The 21,040-nt window shown below is 27.2% G+C and overlaps 1 protein-coding gene across 1 annotated transcript; it reads right to left on the minus strand.

Moving 5' to 3' along the window:
- Positions 1-100: 100 nt before the first annotated feature.
- Positions 101-7,247, minus strand: LOC145838213 (carboxylesterase notum2-like). The gene is made up of 8 exons (XM_082945774.1): positions 6,809-7,247; positions 5,975-6,106; positions 5,500-5,732; positions 2,350-2,533; positions 1,797-1,950; positions 1,558-1,605; positions 698-889; positions 101-487 (listed from the first exon to the last, which is right to left on the minus strand). Exons 1-8 carry the CDS (start codon positions 7,245-7,247, stop codon positions 325-327), a joined length of 1,545 nt encoding a protein of 514 aa, XP_082801900.1. The 3' UTR covers positions 101-324.
- Between the last annotated feature and the right edge of the window lie 13,793 nt (positions 7,248-21,040).

The following is a 21,040-nucleotide window of genomic DNA, read 5'->3' on the forward strand; positions in this document are numbered from 1 at the left end:
CATATGAAAAAAACTCAGAGTTAAAAAAAAAGTATTTAATATATTAGTTTTTTCTGTGTTTTTTCTGCATTACTTTACTAAAACACTAAAAATTTGTCTTAAAGATAAATTTGGTTTACGACGATAACGCAAAAACTAAAACACAAAACAAATTTCTACAAGTGTAGGTTAAAAATTTTATAATTACAAAATCTGTATTTTCAGTTTTATGAAAAATAAATTCGCATGGGCAAATTCCAGATTGAATCACCCCTTAAACCCTGGTTAACCTCTACTCTTATCTTTCGTGAAAACCTCACACAATCGTACCACCCAACGATCCCATCAAATGTTACAGAAGGCCTTGCAAACGTCATCTTTCGTGTTGAACACGTAGCTGTGGAACTGCTGGTTCGTGTACGTGTTACCGTACATCTCCACCCTGGGACACTCGAAGTTGCACTGCGGGATCTGGCATTCCTTGAACAGCCTCTGCTTGCAGGTGGACCTGTCAATGTTAATTGCTGGTTATGACTCTTACATGGAAATACTTTTTAAAATGCATAAAAATTTCAAAGTTTTTTGTGACCTGTCTTTTGTATTTGACTCTTTACTAATTGTTTAAAATGACTTCAATGTTATAAAACTGTTTTTTGTAATAATTTTTTGTAATCAATTAAAACCAGTTATATAATAAAATACTGTAAGGTTTAAAAACCTGCGCTTCCTACTACTCAAGTACATGACATCAGCGCTGCTCATTTCGTTGTCGCCGTTTTGAAACGACGACGTCATGTTTTTCGACGAAGCGGATTGTGACGTCACAACGGCTTCGTCTTCGTGACTCTCCAGCCAGCACTTGAGGGCGTCGGAGATGTCCATGTTGTCAATTGACACCGTCCTCCACAAACTGTTGATGTTAATAACTTATGTTTAGTTTACATGCAATTGTGCATTGGAAATTATTTATGAAAATTATAAACATTAAAAATTTAAAGTAGTATTTTTATATAATTGTGAATTTAATTTTGTTATTTCAAAAGTGAGTTCAAAAGAATTACTACTTTTTATAAAAAGTATTATAAACTTTTTTTGGACTACAAAAAAAAAACATACATATAGAGATTTAAAGCATTAAAAATTTAGAACTTTCAGTGTTAATTTATAAAGTCCGTTACTTTAACAAAGTTTTAAACGTTAAGTTATGAAAAACAGACAACTTAAATTGTTCATTCTAGTACAAAACGCTAAGCATGTTGCTATGATTTATGAACAAAAATATACAACTTTATAACATATCGATTATACAACAAACTATAAACATATATAATAAACCTTTTATATATTAAATGACAAACAATTTCTTCATTTAAAAATTCAGTTGAAACCGATTTTAAATAACGAAATGAAACTAATAGTAAAAATTGAAAATGTATATAATTTTTATTGAAATATTTTTAACTTTTCTAGAAAAAAAAGTTCAGATTTTAATTTTATAAACACTTATATTTCTTAAAAACAGCTTTTTTTGTACGATGAAATTTTTGGTAAAATTCAAGATGAAAATAAGCAACTTACTCGTCTTGAATGTACGAATGACCTATGCAAGTCGGTACAAAGAGAGATCTGTGTGTAAATTAAGTGTCTTTAACTATCCGGTAAAGTTTCAGTACAATTATTTTATCGATAAAGTAAAAGTATAACAATCAGTTTTCCTGTCAAGAAGTTACATGTTTAACTTTGTCGAAAGATTTATACAAACTTTTATCCATATTTGTAATAATAATTATAACTACAAATTAAAACATTTTACTCACGAAATTTCTTTGAGGGTGGATGCCATTCTCTTGTACAAATTGTCCAAGTAATCTACCAGCTTTTTACGATTGAAACTGCCACTGTAGTGGAAATTGAACCCGTCCGACTGCATGTGAGTTTTGTCGAAAGTGCTTTGTATGACATACACTGGGGCTGAAATTGTTAGTAAAAGTTTAGCTGCTATGTTTGAACATACAAAGTAAACTTTTTTTTTTTGCTTAGAAACGTACTTAAAAGTTTGTATAGATAATTACAATAAAGAATAAAAATTTTTAGATGTTAAAAAAAAATATTTTATGTATAAACTATTTCAAAAAATAACAGTGGGTAAAACTTTGATACTGTATTAAGTATATATTTATTTACTTCAAAACTACTTTAAAAAACAACCCATCAAACTGAATCTTAAACTAAGAATTGAATACATATATATCATTAAGTTTAGAATTACATTTCATGTAAATCTTCAAATCTAACCAGAACCGTGTTAAAAATAACCTCTAACAGTTTATTATATAACAAATACACTTTCAATAATTCCAACAAACTAACAGTCGATGAAATTGAAGGTCTGCGGTGCGAAGAAGCACTTCCACTTGGTGGTGACGTCATCGCCTCTTGTTGCGTCATACTTGCGCATCTTGCGGTCGCACCTGGCGTTCGTCTTCGGCTTCCAAACCTCGGATCCCTGCTTCAATTGCTCCACCATCTGGCACGTTCCTCCGCGCGTGCAGTTCTGTTGAAGTCATTTGAATTTAAAAGTTTTACAATTAATATAATAACTGGTCAGTGAAGTATTTTGCAGTAATCTACCGCTTAAGTACGCTTTTTGAACCAATAAAAAAAGCGTACCCAACTGGAAACGCGTACCTAAGAAGTGCGTACCTGAGCGGCAGATTACTGTACATGCTTAAGAAGTTTATCATTTTTAGTTTAGTTGGGTTACACCTATCAATTGCAGTTAAACATTTTAATATTAATTGATTTCATATAAGTAAACTGGTATTTGTTAACTTTGACAATAATTACTTCCTAATTTTTTTTTTAGTTTAGTTCATACACACTAAAAGTATTAAAGATGTATAAAAGTGTTTTATATGTTTTATAGCAAATACGATTACTTATTTTAAACTTTTTCATGCAACTAATCTAAAGTTAACTGTTTCAAGTCTAGAGGTTAAAGCTATTGAAGATATATTTAACATATTTACTGGTTAAGAACAGTTATTTTTATAACTCTTAGTAGTATTTATATATTTTATCTTGAAATGCTGAAAATTAAATAAATACTTTTAACCAGCTTTGTGTGTATATAAGCTGTAATTCAACTTAAACTTTACAGTTGCTATAAAGATACTGTTTATCGCTTTTTGATAATCTTACAATCTTATATGATTAAAAACTTTTTGTTAAAGAAGTTTGGTTATTATTACTGAACTAAAAGCGACAAAAATTATTTTATTAATACTAACACATTTTAAAACTTCCACTTATACTTCTACTTTTATTTGAATTCGCTTGGTATAATTACTTTTGTACAAGAAAAATTTAGATCACTGAATGTAAAAAGAAACTTCTGTTACGCTTAATGTTTACACAAAACAAACTAATGATAATGTTTTGCGGTAAGTGTTCAAAAGCTTTAAAGCTGCGAAACTTATGTTTCATCGACTTAAATTTTCATCAGCATGATAAATATAGAATGAGCGTTGTCTCAAAAGTTTTGTTTTGGTTTTGACCAATTTGAATATATAAATACATACGTACAAGCAGAAAGTTTAAATGTACTTAGTGGTTTCAAAGAAAGTTATTGATTTGCTTTTATTCTAGAGCTTTTATTTGAACTCGCTTGAAATAAAGGCAATTTGAAAAGTTTTGTTAAAGTTTATTTATTTAGTGTAATCTACAAAACCCTAAATACTCTAAAATATTGCTGCTTATTAAAAGACAGTAACTACTACTACTAAAAAAAAGATTTCTAATAAATTTAAAAATCAATATGAGTACAGAAATATTTAAATTCAAAACCTTGTATGCAAATGAGCGATGATGTAATTCTTCGAGCATTTTCATTTTTCGAAAGCCGCCCGAGATTAAACGAAAGCGAAGGATTATTAACTTTTTAAAATATCTCGCAAAAGTTGTTTCACAGCTTTCTAAAGCATTACCCGCACCTGAAAGCCTTTTATTTTCCCTGAAACAAAACAACAAAGTTCAGAACCGAACACGTAGCGCTATGATCAAAGAGCACGAAACCGACTCTCGGTAGCGCCACACGCATTATTACGTCACACTGCTCGCCCAGATTTCTGGCACGCGCGCTAATTACGGATGATCGAAGAATTAAGGAATTAGCGGTCAATTGTGCGCGGATGGCAAGAACTTATCGGCGGCTTTTTTCCTTGAACTTCGCTTCATGAAAGTACGAATTACACCGCGCCGGGTTTGAATTACTGACCGAAAAAGTTTTTTTTTCATAAAGTAATATGAGACACGTAATACAGACGAATTATGTTTTTTGCGGGTATTTACTTTTATATTGAGTTTAGTTCCTAGAAATCTGTAAGATAAAAGGGCGATTAAGCTATTTTAAAACTTTTAGCTAAGGTCCTTAACAAAAAATAGTTTTAAGTACATGCTTCTTGGTCAAAGGTAAGAAGTAAAAAGCTGTTTTAAATTTCTTAAAGTAGTAAGAAATATGTATAACAGACGTTATATGTTTGTTTTGCCTTTATATTAAGTTTAGTTTAAGGAAATCTATAAAATAAAAGTGTAATTAAGCTATTTTAAACATGTTAGGTAAAGTCGTTATGAAGCAAAACAAAGTGGTAAATTCATACTTAAAGTTCAAATCTATGAAACCTATATAAGACTTTAAATTATATTAAAAAAAAACATTTTGTAATTTTTTGTTTGTAAGTTTTAAGCGATTACTTCGTTTGAACTTTATATTAGTTTTTTTGTTTCTAAAACAAAGTTTAGCTACCATTGTTTTAATATTGACAAGCAATAAGTTAAACATTTTAACAACTCAGATGATTTTAGCTTAAACTAATATATATGTATATCTATATATAGAAAATAAGGTGATTGTTTAAACTTTACCACTTTCTTTAGAGCCCACTTGAAGGGCTTATAAATAGTTTTTTGTAAAATTCGATTTAAAAAAAAATACCAGTACATATGTTTTATAAAGACAAAAAAGATTGTCTTTAATAGCTGAAGATTAAAGACAATCTTTTTTGTCTTAATGAAACAAATGTACTAGTATTTTTTGAAATTGCATTTTACTAACAAACTATATATATACAATAGAACAAGATTTATTTAACTGAATAAGTTTTAACTGAGCCCGCTTAAAAGGGCTTTTAAATACTTTTTTGAAATATAAAATTCAAAAAAAAAAAATGTTTCATGTAGCTTATTGCTAGAATCATCAGTTATTTTGGGTAGAAATTAATGCTCTAATGTACAGCACAGCAGTGAAAAAATACACTAAAGCAGAAAAACATTAAGACGTAATTAATTTTTATTAAATTATGTCATGATTTTTTTTGTTTTTCTGTAATTAAAAAAGAAATTTCCTTAAAAAATATAACCAATAAAGGTTCAGTGTGCAATGTGTATAAAGCATTCACTGAATGTAAGTATTTTTTCAAATTTAAAACTACTATTTTCACTAGATTTTATTTAAAACCAAACCTCATGGTTTTCAGGAATGAGGTACCATGCCGAATCAGCGACCCCAAACACTTTTGCCGAGCTGCCGAAAAACCTGAGCATTTTCTTGATTCTGTCCACATTCAGCAAAACGCCAATTCCTCCCGCGCTGTTTCCCGCCAAAATAATTCGGTCCGCGTTTTTCATGCCGTACTTTTTGGACAGCAGAGTGATGGTTTGCTCCAGTATTTTCGACCCCATAAAGTTCAGTTTTCCTGTAAATGGTTTAGTTTTTATTAATTTTGTTTTCTTAACTACCGTTTTGTTAATATCATATTATCTAAAAGTCAAAAATACCCGCTAACTTTAGATGAGAATTAGTAAATATTAATTTTTTTAAAGTGAGTATAAATTGGGAAGTTTTTCTTTTGTGAAAATGAATAATTACCAATCTAAACGCCTTATAAATAAACATTTTAATTTGATTTAGAAAAATAAAACTGAAGTATTGACTTACTTTTATTGCCACTGAACCTAACATTTTTATTAGTTCCACTCCACAAGTCTTGCGAACAGTAAGGTATGTACACCATGTTCGACTTGTAAAAGTACGGGTTGTTCTTCTCGTTTGTCGACTGAATTCCCATACCTTCAAACAGAGTTTATTTTTCAAGACGCTTACTTTATTAAGAAACACTTAATTTAAGTTGAAAATAACGTGTAGGTAAATTTTTATTTTGAAAGTTTTTTTAAAACCAGCCTAAACTTTTCGTGTTAATATTGTTACATATATAGCACTTAAAAGGTTGAACAAAAATTTTTTTAGCATTTTTCACAAAGCTATGCAGTAATGAACAGTTTCAACGGTTGCACAACTGTTCAAATTCCGACAATTCAAACTTTTAATAAAAAATTGAAACGGCTTAAAAAAAAAGTAATGTATGTTTGTCTAAAATAAAAAATGCATATGTGAATCATATTAAAATCTACAGAACATTTTTTTTTTGCAAAAATTTAAACATTTTTTGAGATATGGCTATATTAAAGTAAAAAATATAGTTATTTTTAGTAATTTTAAATTATCTTCAAAAATATTTTAGATTTCTCAAAAAATATATAAGTGGCTTGTAGGTATTAATAAGATCTACATACGCATTTTTTATTTTTTTCAAATTTTTTATTACTTTTTGAGATATAGTTTTTTTAAACATTTTCTATGAATTTGAATTGTCGGAATTTGAATTGTCATGTAACCACATGTCAACAACCTTCTTAATTTTTTTCCGCAAAGCTTTAAAAGCAGATTTCAGTTCAGTGTTAAAACTTTGTTACAACTCAATACTCCTCTCACCTCTTCGGCAGTTGCTGAGGTACTTGGACGTCGTCAGCTCGTTCATCAGGTACAGGGAGTGGTGGCACGACCGCGAGGTGGCGCAAAACATCCCCCCCGGCAGGTAGATCACCCAATCGCGAGACTCCTTCCTCCTCAGCAGGTAGAACGTGGACTGGCTGCCGTCCAGGCACTTGGGGGCGCCCTTGCCCTTGAACTTGTGCAGGGCCATCATTGGGTGGCGCCGTTGCTGTCGCCCGTTGCCGTGGTGACAGTTGTCAGGGACGTTCTCCAATATCGGGTGGTCTTCGGAGTTTCTCACGACGAACCTTGCGCTTGAGGAGCGGGAGCTTTTGGGTTCTTGGTATGGAGAAGGCCGCTTCCTCCTCCTCGAAGCGGAGGGAGACTGGGAGGAAATTTGGAGGGTGGCGGTTAATAAAATTAGCAAAAATATTTTCATTTTGAGACTTTGTTTTTAATTCAGACTTGGTTCTGTTGAAATTTTGTTGAAGTTTTGGAAAACAATTACTCACAACTTTTTTTAAAGTGAAAATTAAAATATTACACTTCAGCGCAAAATTATGCTCAGTATATTCTAAAAAAGTATATTAAAAAAGTTCAGCGTCATTTATATCTTACTTTAACACAGCTCATATCTGCTTTAAACAACAAATAAAAACTTTAAAGTTAAACTAATTTTTGGAGTAAAATGTGCTTAAGATATTTAATTGTTTCGCGTATCTTGACAGCAAAAAGAATAAAAAAAACATATAAACTAAAAATAAAATTATAAAAATGAAATTTAAAAACAATAAAGTCAATCAAAAACCGATTTAAAGCAAGAAAAAAAACTCAATTTTTTAAAAGTAAGTGCGATAAACCTTATAAATAAGTGCTATAAGACCGCAGTAAATTTCTATGCAGAAGTTACAGCCATAAATTTTTACATTATAGTTTTGCTTGCTTTAATTAAGTTTTTTATCACAAATTGCATTAATAAAGTTTAAATTCTTAGCTACATAAAATAAAATTTATTTCGTTAAAAAAAACCATTTGGTAAATTACATATTTTAAACACTTATCATGTATAGTTGATTCTTAAATTGTTTTAATCTTTTTCATTTCACCATTTTATTTTTTACAGATTGACAAATCAAGTCCATGAATGTTAGAATCAATTTTTAGTTTTGATTGAAATTAAAAAAAAAACTAAAGAAGTCTAAATTTTTTCACAATAATTTAAATAATACTTTTTGACTGAACTAAATTTTTAAAGTCATAACCAAACCAAAAATAGTATTCTAGCTCTTAAATTAAATATTAATTATACAATTTTATTTATAACTCTAATTTTTCGTTTATTATGAACCGCTTGAAATAGTACCACCAGCGCAATAAGTTTTAATTCAAATGAACTCGTATTTAAGAGCACCGCTTGAAAAACCAGAACTTTTTCTCAAAAACGCTATTCTCTCACATTTCGCTTCTCTCGAAATTTTTTTCTCACAGTATTTACGTGTTTAACAGGTTTACTTAATATGTTTGATCAGCGGTGCAGAGTCCTTTGATCTGCTTCTCTGTCCTTTGAAGAAAATTTACATATTGCCTTATCTCTTTGTTCGCAGTTTGAAACAGTGGGAATAAACTCAACTTGATGTTAGCTTTAAATCAAATAGATCATATAGTTTGAGCAAGCAATCGTTGCTAACTTATCATGAACAAGTTATAAATTATAGGTACACAGAGGTTAAATTATGACATCTTTTTTAAAAACTAAATATGACCTTTGGTACATTGTAATTAGATTTTTTAAACAACTTAAAGCATTTTTATGGTTTATTTTTATTGTCAAATATTGGTAGATGTTTAGTTTTAAACACCTGATTTATAATTTTTGCTATTTAGTTTTAACCTTAAAACAAAGTTTTTTAGCATTGTAGTGGTTGGTTATTTTAAAGTTAATTAGTATAAATTATAAAGATTATATTACGATCTATATAAGTAATTACACATTTCCCCACATTATACATTTAACAAAAAAAAAAAGTAAATACTACTTTTTAAAACCTAATCTAAGTTGTATATGGTTTTGCTTTTTTAAGACTAATAAGGATTAAGGCTACATTTATGAAAATTGTTGTTATTATTAATAAACTTTGTTATTTACAACAAAAAAAAAAGTTTTCGTAGATCACTAAAAATATCATTAGTTTTTAAACAATTAAAAAAATATTTTTAGTTCCTTAATTAAAGTTTAGTATAGTTTTCTACAAAAAAATTAGAATTTTAAAATAGCTTAACAGTGTTTTAAACTTTTCAATCTGAAAGATGAAAGCAACATATAGAGCAAAAATTTATTTATTTAAAAACCAAAACTTAAAAGCAAGAGTGATAGTAAATTTTTTGACTTAGTTTTGAACTCTTAGTACTTCCTTTACCAAAGTTTGTACCTAATATTTTTAGTTTGTTTGACATAAACATAATCCATTTCCTTGGTCAAATGGATAAGTGTTTATTTTTAGGCTAATATATCTGTTAATTTTAACTTTGAAATATTTTGATAATCTCATTACACACTGTCAAAATTAAAATCTTTTTATGCAATACAAGCCTGATTGACTGTTTGCTAAATACGTACTTTTAAATACAAACTCACTTGTATTAAACAGCTCATATATAAGCTTGAGATTGTTTGAACTTTCTGTTTAAGCTTTTTACAATACTATTATGACAAAAAGTCTGTTTAGAATAAAAGACTTACAAATATATAAAACCTTTTGTTTTTAATCTTTGTAATCACACTATTTACTACAACTGAGTAGTAACAAAGAGAAAAACTTAGTTTTGCTCTAGTATTCATAATAAAAACTTTACTAGCAAAATAATAACTTAAACTAAATAAAAGAAAACATATTTGTCTGTTTTTTGAACCTAGAAAGAAAAGTAATTTAACTTAATAGTAGAAAAGTAAAAGTATTCGTAATAATAACTTGAATTGTTATAGTTATACATATACTTTAAAATTTTAATGTTAAATAAAAAACTAGTAGCGTAAAGTTAAAAACGCATACAATTTCAATTAACTTATTATCAAAAAAAAATTTACAGTAAAAACTGTAAAAAATACAAGTGAATATATTAAATCCAGGAATTACAAGCTATAAAATTTATCGCTAGTCTTAACTCTGTGAAATTGATGTTTTTATTGAGAAACAATCAAAGTACATACATTCGATTTTGATTTTATTTTACTTCAAATATTTATTGTTATTTAGTTTGATAGACGTATTAAAACCAACTGTAAAAATTACTTTTGATGTGACGCAAAACAATAAAAATAATTATGGGAAATGTTTGATGTAACCATTTTATTACAATTTGTTATTTTTTAGTAGGTGAAAAAAAATATATGTAGATTTTTATCTATGTACTTAAGCTATAAAACTGAATGCTGACATTTATTTGGTAATAGAAAAATAGTATAGTTTTTTAAATAAATGGATCTTAAATTTACAACAATTGCTATACTTTTGTACCTTAATTAGTTAAAAGTTTAAATAATGATTTTATTGGTATTTAGTCGAGAACAATTTCAACAACAAATATTTACTTTTTACGAAGCCAAAAACGTATTAAGAATATTTATCGGAAACGGCGTTATGTTGGTGTTTTATTACCAGTCGTGCATCATACAGTTTCTCTCTACACATAAGTCAAATTACGCAAACGTAAGCGGTTTATTGAAGCCAAAGTAAGCCTGACCGTGCTCATTACATCAAACATTACCGCTGTGTGTTTACACAAATTGTTTAAATACGGTGAGAATTACGATAGCATTTTTATGATTTTCTTAGGAATTAAAATAGCTGGTCACTTTAGAAGTTATCAGTTTTAACTATTGTCTACTTTTTATTGGTATTTACAACAGCGTTAAAGATCAAAGCGAAAAAAAGTTATAAATGACTTAAACTCTTCAACTTTAAAACTTTCTACAACTAGTAAATAAAATTCTTTACTTTTCGAATTTTAAAATTAAACAAGCGTATTTGTATTTCATAAATTTATAACTTTTATTTTTTTTGGTAGTTGTTATCAATATTCTATAAACTAATTTACAAAAGTAATTTGTATGCTACGAAACGTAAAAAGGCATAAAGATATATTTAAAAATACAAAAAGAAGCAAAAGTTTTATATAAGACAGCTTATCGCGTTTTAATATACTTGTCTGTTCTACAACTGCGGTCTAAACGTTGTAAAATAAATGCCAACAAAACAAAAAAAAGTTACCATAACACACTTACTTATAGGCACTTTTTTATTTGATACAAGTAATCTAGAACTGTACAAGCTATTTTTAAACTACAAATTTAATTGTGGAATTTCTACTTTGATAGTTACAATATAAACCATAAAAGATTTGAATAGTGCAACAAAAAAACAGTATGTCACTGTTTTCTATAATTTAGTTATAATTTAAATACACTATTTTATGCAGCTAAAACAATTTTAAAAAATAGTCTTTTTCGCTTACAATAAAATAAAACTAACATCAGTTATATCGGTTTTTTTCCAAAGGAATATATGTTTGTAAATGAATAGACGACAAACAGCTATTATTAGAAATTTGTTTACGTTAAGGTTCATATCACACTAAGTACGCATTTTGCATCAAAATATTTTTAAATAAGAACACAAAACAATTTTTGTTTTTATACTTCTCCACATCCTATGATTCATGATCAACATTTGGTACCAATTATGCACTCCTTTAGCAAAAATTGTATGTGAATTCACAGTAAGGTCAGGAAGTACAATTAGTAAACTTAAGTAGAAAGGAAACTATTAATAAAAAATACAATCATAGCAAAAGTGTAAACTTTTGTAAAAATAAATCTACTAATATAATAATGAAACTTTTCTATCTCTCACAAAATATTTACTTCAAAGGTTTTTAGATATTTTCTTTCTAACTGTGACTAAGAACTACATCAAATTATATCGCCTGTAAACTACTGCACGTCGGTAATAAAAAGTGTATTTTATTTATTCAGTAGTTCAAAAACCACGTTGTTTTATTGATCAAAAAAAAACAAATAAATAAAAATAAAACCAAGTATAACTTTATTAACTACCTTAAACAAACTTTTACCGACAGCTAACAATACCTTGCAATAAGTAAATAAAGCATTAACCCACAGAAAAGCATCGTACTCAAATTGGCAACCGTAAACATTATCAGCCATTAAAAACAATAGAAACAACAGAGAAATTTGAACAAACTTATTTTTAGTTATTACGCGGCACTACGTTTCACTGCTATCATGTCAGAGCCGTTCTAACACCAGAATTAATTTTTGGCGCGAGCGAGTCCAAATTTCTTGTTTGTTTACTTCAAAGGGCGGCTTTTTTTTCCTTTGAAGTCTTTCCCGCCGCACGTGCCGGCAACCGACGGAGCTTCAAAGGGGTTTTTGCGTCGACCAGCAGATTAGCCCAGCAGCAGCGATGAACAAACATACGCAGGGACTGAGATGCAAGACTTGAAGTAGTGAAACCAGAGACGGCGGAGAACGCGATCAAATAGGCCGCCAACTTGAGCATGAATGTAACAATACAAACATTACGTACCTTTGCTATTTATAAAATGCGGGCAGCTTCGGCAAATATACTGTTGACAACACGTTTTTCGTGCTTTCGTAATTAAAAATATCATCGCGGGGGGCGGCGAGATGAAACGAAATTTCTGCTCTCTTGGGTATGTAAGGGAGGTTATAAATAGTTAGAAAAATTTGTTTTTACCAATGCCGTCGTTTGTAATGGTAAGGTTTTGAACTTTTTGTTAACTTTCGTACAAGTTAAAAGGTTGTAATAATTATGAAAATTCTTTTTAGTTTACGAAATCTCACAAAAATATTCCATGACGCAAAAAAACACGCTTTCGAAATTCTGATATTCAAACATTAGCATTTTCTCAAAAATTTTGATCTGAAATTTCAGAACTAAACTCGATTAAAGCGTATTTGTTTCAGCTTTTAAACTCAAAGCTAATCTCACTTCAACGTGCTTGGAAAATTACTCGAAAAACTGGTCGCGTGCCGCTCATAGCGACAGTGAAAAATTTCGAAACAGCCAAATTGTCGCTGCGTACTTCGAACGAGAGAATCGGCGTTTCAGTTTGATGCGGGCACTGTTCGCGGTCGCAAGGCGATACTTTTATTTATCGGGGCCAAGGGTTAATTCCGCGGTTCCCCATGAAAATTTCCTCCCCTTTTCGCAAGCCCGTCGCCTCAGTTGAACTATCATCAGACATCTGAGGAGTTTCCGCCGACTTCTGATGTCCATTGCTCAGTGAACTTTGGGTTGAATTTTATTTAAAAGTGTTGACTTTGCCTCGCGGTTTCGACATCAGACGGCTTAAGCGGAATGCATGCTTGATTTGACTTTAATGACCGTCGGAATTCGCATGATGGAGATTAATTTATTTTGGTGTATTGCTTTGTTGTAGCGGGTAACAGAATATTTTTGATGATGTAAAGTTTTACTACGTCAATTAAATGTAAAAACAAATAAATGTTATAAAGTAATGACTTAACAAAGATGTAAAATAAGTAGCAAAACTAAGTGTTGAGCTGCATACTAGTTTTGTAATACTGACATTTTAAATATTTTAGTGAATGTTCTTAACATTTTTAATCTTATTTTACAACATAAAAACTGAAGCAATTCAGTTGAGTAAAAGTAATAATCATAAAACACCTTATCGTCAGACAGTATTGGTTGTTCTTTATAAAAAATTATCTATAAGCTATTAAAATAAATTTAAATTCTATATTTTTATTTTGTAATTTATATAATAATCTTAAACTATGACTTCGAATTTACTCTTTTAAAAGATATAACAAAATTTTTAAACACAAGCTTACTTTTTATTTTTTTAATACTTTTTTTTTTTTGAGCTTTATATACTACTCCTGTTTACTAATCAGAAAACAGTCTAAACTAAATTAAAACTACTTACTGACGACTAATGGTGTTCGATACAAATTTAAGCAGTTTGTTTTCGTCATAATAACTTTGAAACTTGTGTTACGAGCATAACAAACGGCGACCCTTTTGAAACAAATTACGTCACATGTTTACCTCACAGACATCATTTGAGGGCATTAAAATAAATAAGACTAAGCATCACACGTGGCGACGCGTTTTCAAGCCGAAACACGATCCGAAAATAATCTAATACGTATTTCTCGAGCTTGTACAAGTAATTACTTCTCAAGCTTTATTGTATCCACCTAAAAATAACGTTTTTTTTTTCATTTAGCCTTTAATGTTTTCTGAAAAACAAATTGTTCGTGTTTTTGTGAAAGTTTAAGAAGCTAATATTTTGTAATTAAGAAGCTTGTTACGAAAAGTAATACGTTATTTTGTAAAAATATCAAACAAAGATGTGGGTATTTTCAAAACAATTGTGTAAGTTCAACATATAAGACGAAAATAGTTTGAATTGCGAAAACATTCAACCTAAAAGTTCTAGTCCTATTTGTATTTTTCTGAAAACTATTGCTAAATAGTTTTTAAATATATTAGTTTAATAACTAATTTTTAAATATTTTTTTTTAGCTTATAAAGTTTCAAAATGACTTCGTTTTTGAAAAAAATTAATCACTAATCAACTTTATTCTGAGAGTAATAAAAACAGACTTTTAAAACAATATATTTATTTTTGTTGAAAATTTCGTAACCATAGTTGTTTTTATTTTAAAAAGGAAGCTGATAGGTCATAAATTTAAATATAAAAAACGAAATTAAGTTTTAAATAAACAAAACACCTCTTAAAAACATTAATGTTATCCAATCAAAATAATAAAAACTAATACTTTTTTTTTATTTAAAAATAAAACTTATTCATTAACTTTATGATACTTTTATATAGTAATTCAAAACTTTATCGAATAATTTTAATACAATAGTAAATAAAACGCCTACTAATTAAATTGATATCAACCAATAAAAGTATTAAAAACAATTAGTTTGTTTATACTATTAAAACACTTATGCTTTATATGTATGCTATTTTAAAGTACATAAAACAAACAACGCTGTATATTTTTACTATAACAGTAAATAAAACGCTTCTCAAATAAGTAAATATAAACCAATGAAAAAAATGATTTTCTTTTTGTTTTTGAATACAACCTATTAGCTTTTATTTGGTATTTTAATGTAAAGTGAACAAAACTATATTGTTTTACTTTAGTAAATAAAACTCCTCTTCAATAAGGTAATATCAACCAATCAAGAATATAAAAATAGAAATTGTTTTTTGTTATACTTAAATAAAAATTGTTCTTAAACTGTATGATAATTAGTATAAATCTAATAAACAATGTCATTTAATATTACTGTAAAAGTAAACAAAACGCCTCTTTAATAAGTTGTTTTTAACCGATGAAAAAGTTAAAATTAAAACCGTTTTTTTTATATATCTAAATAAAAGTTATTATTTAGCTAAATGGTGTAATAGTATATTGTAAGTAAAACTACTTGGTATAAATTTACCGTATTAGTAAATAAAACGCCTTTTAAACCAGTAAATATTAACCAATCACAATAAAGCAAATTAAAACAGACTTTTTTTTGTTCCTTTGTTTGAATAAAACGTAATATTTAAGTGAATTAAGTTTTACTATAAAGTAAGTTATGCTATATAGTAAAACATAATTACTATAGTAAATAGAACGCCATTCAAATAAATCGAAATTAATTAATCAAAAAAAAGTTAAACCTGTTTTTCGTTTGTTAATAAGTTTGGATCAAACATTATCTATGATTTTTTGATATTTTACTAAAGTATTTCTAATTTTTTTTTACATTCGGTAAATACTGTTTAAGGTAAAAAAGCTAACTACAATAAAGTGTATATATATTTTTTCCGAACTTTTATTTCTAGATATTTACTTTATAATAGTAGTTTAATAATCAATTAAATTCCAATTTAAAGATATATCATTTGGTGCTTAGTTAAACAAAGTAATTTAGTTTTCTTGATGACGACTATTTCTAACTATTGTTTCTATATTTAAAAGGTTTTTTTTATACTTTTGTTCTAAGTACTTTAAGTGTTTAAATTAAATAACTAAGTAGTTTATACTTAAAAAATAATACTGCAATGTAGAAAACATAAGTTTAAGTTACAAGTTTAAGATAAACCTTTTTAAACGTACACTTTAAAACTTTTAAATATTTTTATAAACTGTTGTTTAATAAAGTTTTGTTAATCTAGTCACCTTTGTCTAGATTATCTTATTTTTTCTTTTATAAGCAATTGAAAAATAAAAGCAAAAATGATTGGAATTTTAATTCTAAGTAGTTGGTTAGAAAAAACATAAGTAAGTTTAATAAACAATTTTCTAATAAACATTTTGTACTATGTAACTAATTTTAAATTTATGAGTTTATTCTGGACTATTGTTTTTAATTATTGAAAATAAAAAAAAAACTGCATAATGTATGACGCTAGTTCAAAATCAATTAATACTTTTTTGTTGTTTTTGTCTACACTAAAAACTAACTCTCACTTTACTGAAGAAATACTAATTACTTACTGTGAAAGAGTTTTATTTTTTAAAATAAACACTTTATTCGTTCCTCAAACTTTAAATCTGTCGTTACAGTTTTCGTAGCTTATTTTAATTGTTATGTGCACAAAAAATATATGAGTACTTAAATTTTTCAGTGTGTATACAAAATTTTTTTACATATTTTATACGCTATAGGTTTCGTTTCTAAGCATATTAAAACAATACATAGTGTTCAGGACAAATAAACTATACTTGTAAAAGTTTACGTAAATAAATATTAAAACTAAATAATCTAAATCGGACATAATTTTATTAGTTATAAACTTCTTCATATAATCTTAAAAGCTAGTAACTTACGTTTTAAACTTAAACTAACAAATTACGATTTTCAGAAACTACTTATTTTTCTGTTGTTGAAGTTTATTAACTTGCATTAGGTGTTAAACTTTTATTGAACTTTTATCATCATAAAAATGCTATAAAAACTTAAAATTGTAAATAAAGCTTTTGGCAGCTTTTTAGCATTAATAAAAATGAATACTTTATAACATAGTTGATTTTTGATTAGAAAATGTTATTGATGATCCTTAAGAGCTTAGTATTTAACTTTACTTCTGTCATTACTTTTTTAATTTCGAAATGTAAACAAAACCATTTTACTTTTTAGTCTACTTATTAATAAACAATATAAAGAAAATATCTTATAGCAGTATTTTTAGATACTACGACAATAATTAGTTTAAAATGTGATGAAATGTTAACCTTTAATTAACTTTTAAGTGTTTGAATTGTTCAAAATGTACAATCGTTTGTCAAAGTAAAAAACTTTTTTCCTTAATAAAGTAAAACTATTTTTCATTCCAAACTTAAATCACTTAAACTAAAATTATTCAAAATTTTAAGAAGATTTAAAAAAATTAAAATTAAATAAGTAGCTTTAAGTTTTGAAAATTTTTAAAGAAAGTTGTCATAAAAAACACATTTGTACAATCATAATGGTTTAATTTTTAGTGTCAGTTTTTGAAAATATGCTGTCTAGGAAAACTTAAGCTCGAATTTAGTTGAAATAATCATTCTGAGTATTAACTTTCTATGCATAGCTTTAACTTTTTATATACCTATCTTTGAAAGGAATATAACTACCAAGAAATTCTAGCATAGGTAACTTTTGGCTACGAGAAAACTAGATTTCGAAAATTAAAATCTTTCTAGCTTAAAATCTTTTTGATTTCTTAAAGATTTAGGATGGTCTAAAAGTAAAACACTAAAGAATTTACAAAAGCTAGATTTACAAAAAAAATATGAATTCAATAAATGTTACGGGAGTAGGATAGTTTTAGTATTGACAAAGTTAATTAGTATAGTATTTTCTATTGGACTTTAAACGACAAAAATACTCTCAAAAAGTTGGTCTAAGGAAATGGTGTATACAAAAATCTTTCGGTTATCAAGTCATACTCCACAAATACAGTTTAATGTCTCGTCCAGAATAGTTATTTTATCGAAATGATTTTGTCTTAACTTAAGAAAACTTCTAAATAATATGTATATATGGTGTAAGACTTGACAACCGAAAAGTTCCTTTGTACACCAGGTTCTTAGACCAAACTTTTTGAGCGCTTTTTTTATCGTTCAATAAACAATGTATGTATGTATAATTAAAACAAAATAGTTTATTTTAAATCAAAAAACAAATTACTATATTACAATATTAGTTTAATATGTTTACTCTAAATAACTTCACAAACTAGAAAATTAATTTAAAAAATACAGTTTAAATTAAAAGGTACTGCTTTTAAAAAAATAGCTAGAATAAACTATACTAAATCAAAATATGATTATGAATTTTCATATAAGTATGTTTTATTATAATTAAAATATTTTGAAAAAAGTAGCTTTATTTTGTTGTAAAATGTTTTTAAATTCAGTAGTATCTTAGAATTGGTCTAAAACAGGGCTTCCCAAAAAGGGCCTTGAGCATTAAAGCCCAAAGGGGGCTATGAGGTCATAATTTGAAACTTACACTAGATATTCTTGAGTTGATGATGAAGAGCAGAAAAAGATTTGATGTTTCTAATAGTAGTTTTCTGAGTAATGTTGTTAATAGGGGGCCATAGCTTTTTTACGTACTTTTTAGAGGCCTTTTGAAAATAAAAGATTGGGAAATTCTAGTCTAGAATTACTGTAATTACTAAGTATTAGTATTAAATGTTTAAATTAAAATTTAATAATTTTATCTGTTGTACCATCTAACTTAAAAACGTATCACTACTCAAAAATAGTTATGTTGTTTATTGAACGACAAAAAAGCGCTCAAAATATTTGGTTTAACGACCTGGTGTACGAAAAAAACCTTTCAGTTATTAAGTAAAGCTATTTGTAAGTATAGTTTACTTTTTATTTTGAAACTTTATCACTTACGAAGAGTTCTATGAATACATTACAAGATTATATTTGAATCAATTTAAAATTTTCTTATTAATGCGTGAAGGTATTAATAACCTTTTTTTAGTTTATGATACTACAACAAACTTTTTATTATTAAATTTAAAATATTTTAGATTTTTTTTCATAGCGTACGTTTATAAAATATGTGACTTATTAATTTATACTTTAGATAGATCTTAAACTTGATCTTCAAAATAAAACTGCTTTATTTACTTACATAATGGTTTATTGATTTTTAGAAATAAAGCTCAGTTTAGAGTATCCAAATAAGTAAAATATTTTTTTAGCATAATTGAATACGCCAATATGTCGTATGAATAAGTTTTTTTCTACCTGGACAACTCTATACATTAATCTTAAATATTTAAACTAACAATTACAACAGATTTTTTTACACTTATCCTTGACTCTAAATCTAAGAGCCTTATACTGTCAGTAATCTTGAACAAAACCCTAACTGTTAGTTTTTATAACCCCTAATTAGTGACCCGAATCAGATTTTCTATAAAACCAGTTTAAATAGATTCTTTCTGCAATAAAAACGATCATAAAACTTTGAAATAACTTTTTATAAAACTGTTTTGAATATCATTGAAAGTTTTCACACAGTATTTAAAAAACATATAAGTTCTCTAAAAAATAATTCAAGTAAGTGCAATAAATATATAGAAAAAAAAAACTTTTGTGTAAAGTAATCAAAATTAATTTAACGAAAAATCTGCTTTTTAACTACCAAACTCCTAACAACAAAATCGTTTTTTAAAAACTTTTCTGGAAACAATTTAAATTGATTGCAAAAAATTAAGTTTTTTCCGGAACAAAGTTTGAATTCTATATTTTAATATTAACTTTTATTGAAAAAAGTGGTACACATGAATTAGATAATCATTAAATATTTTTCAATCAGTGCTTTTTTTGACCTGATTAAAAGCATCTCACTAAAGTTTTTCAATAAAATAAGACCAAAACTTTTTTAACGAATTCCAGATTGATTTCATACGGCTGTTAGAACACTTAAATAGATTTATTAAGTATGTTAGTGATAAAATGAAAATATAATTAAAATACTTCTCTAGTATGGTGATCAGTATGTGCGTGCTATCTATTATTGATTATAAAAACTTTTACAAAACAAACAACATCGATAAACATGACAAAAAAGTTAAAAATGTGGTAAAAATTTAAGAATTCGTCTTTTAATTTTGGTGGTTAGACAAAACAGAAGTCTTTTTAGTACAACAGTTAAGCCGTCGTCAAAGGCATAGTGAATTAGGCTGAACATTTTTAATAGAAAATTTTAAATGAATAGGTAAACATTTAACAAGAAAAATATGCCATAGTTAAATGTGTATAATGTTTGTGATACTTGTTTTTTACATTTTATATGACAAATTAGCTTCACTTATTTTGCAAAAGACTAGCAGTAGTTATCAAAGGTTTGTATTACTACCATTATTTAGTCTTATTTTGTTTTTATTAGCTTTATAGAGTCGTAAATGTGTCTACAGTAGGCAGTTTTATTTATTAGCTAGCTGATTTGCTTTTAAAAGCTTTTAGCACCTAAACTTGTTAATCGTCGAAAAAACTATTCTTATATTTTTTGAGAAAATAAAAACTTATAACATACTGTTGACAAGTTACAATCATTTCATTTTATTAATATAAAGTTCTATTATCTGTTAACTAATCTAATATTAATCTTAAGTTCATATATTTTAAACTAGCTTGTATTGATTACACTAAAAAGTGTTTCTAAACTATTGAACATTTGAAAGTTTTGTTAAAAGTAAAAGCACGTATAATATACGGATTTGAACGTTAGAGTTTTAGAACACACGATTTATTTAACTTCATAAATGTTTGCACATTAAATATTTAATAAAAGTAATAAAAAGTTTGTATAACTCTGGGTTTTTAGTATAACTATTTTTTATAATCCATGTAAAACAAAAAGTTAAGCAAATCCAATCTAATTGATTATTAACGGTTTTTAAGATACAAGATAAACAAGAAAGACTTCTTAACAGGAAAATAGTTTTTGTCTTACTACGTGTTAATAAAATAAAATATACAGCTTAGTTTTAGGAGTAAAAATAAGTAGCATATAAGAGCATTTTCACTATAATTTCAACATTTTTTAGACCTCAAAGTAATGACAAAATTCAATTCAAGTTCAACTTGTTTTGCGTAAAGCTTTGCGACGAACGTGCAAAAAGCAAAAGATC

The sequence above is a fragment of the Thalia democratica genome, chromosome 6 (genome assembly GCF_965202585.1).
Source record: "Thalia democratica chromosome 6, ktThaDemo2.hap1.1, whole genome shotgun sequence".
In the NCBI taxonomy this organism is placed as follows: Eukaryota; Metazoa; Chordata; class Thaliacea; order Salpida; family Salpidae; genus Thalia; species Thalia democratica.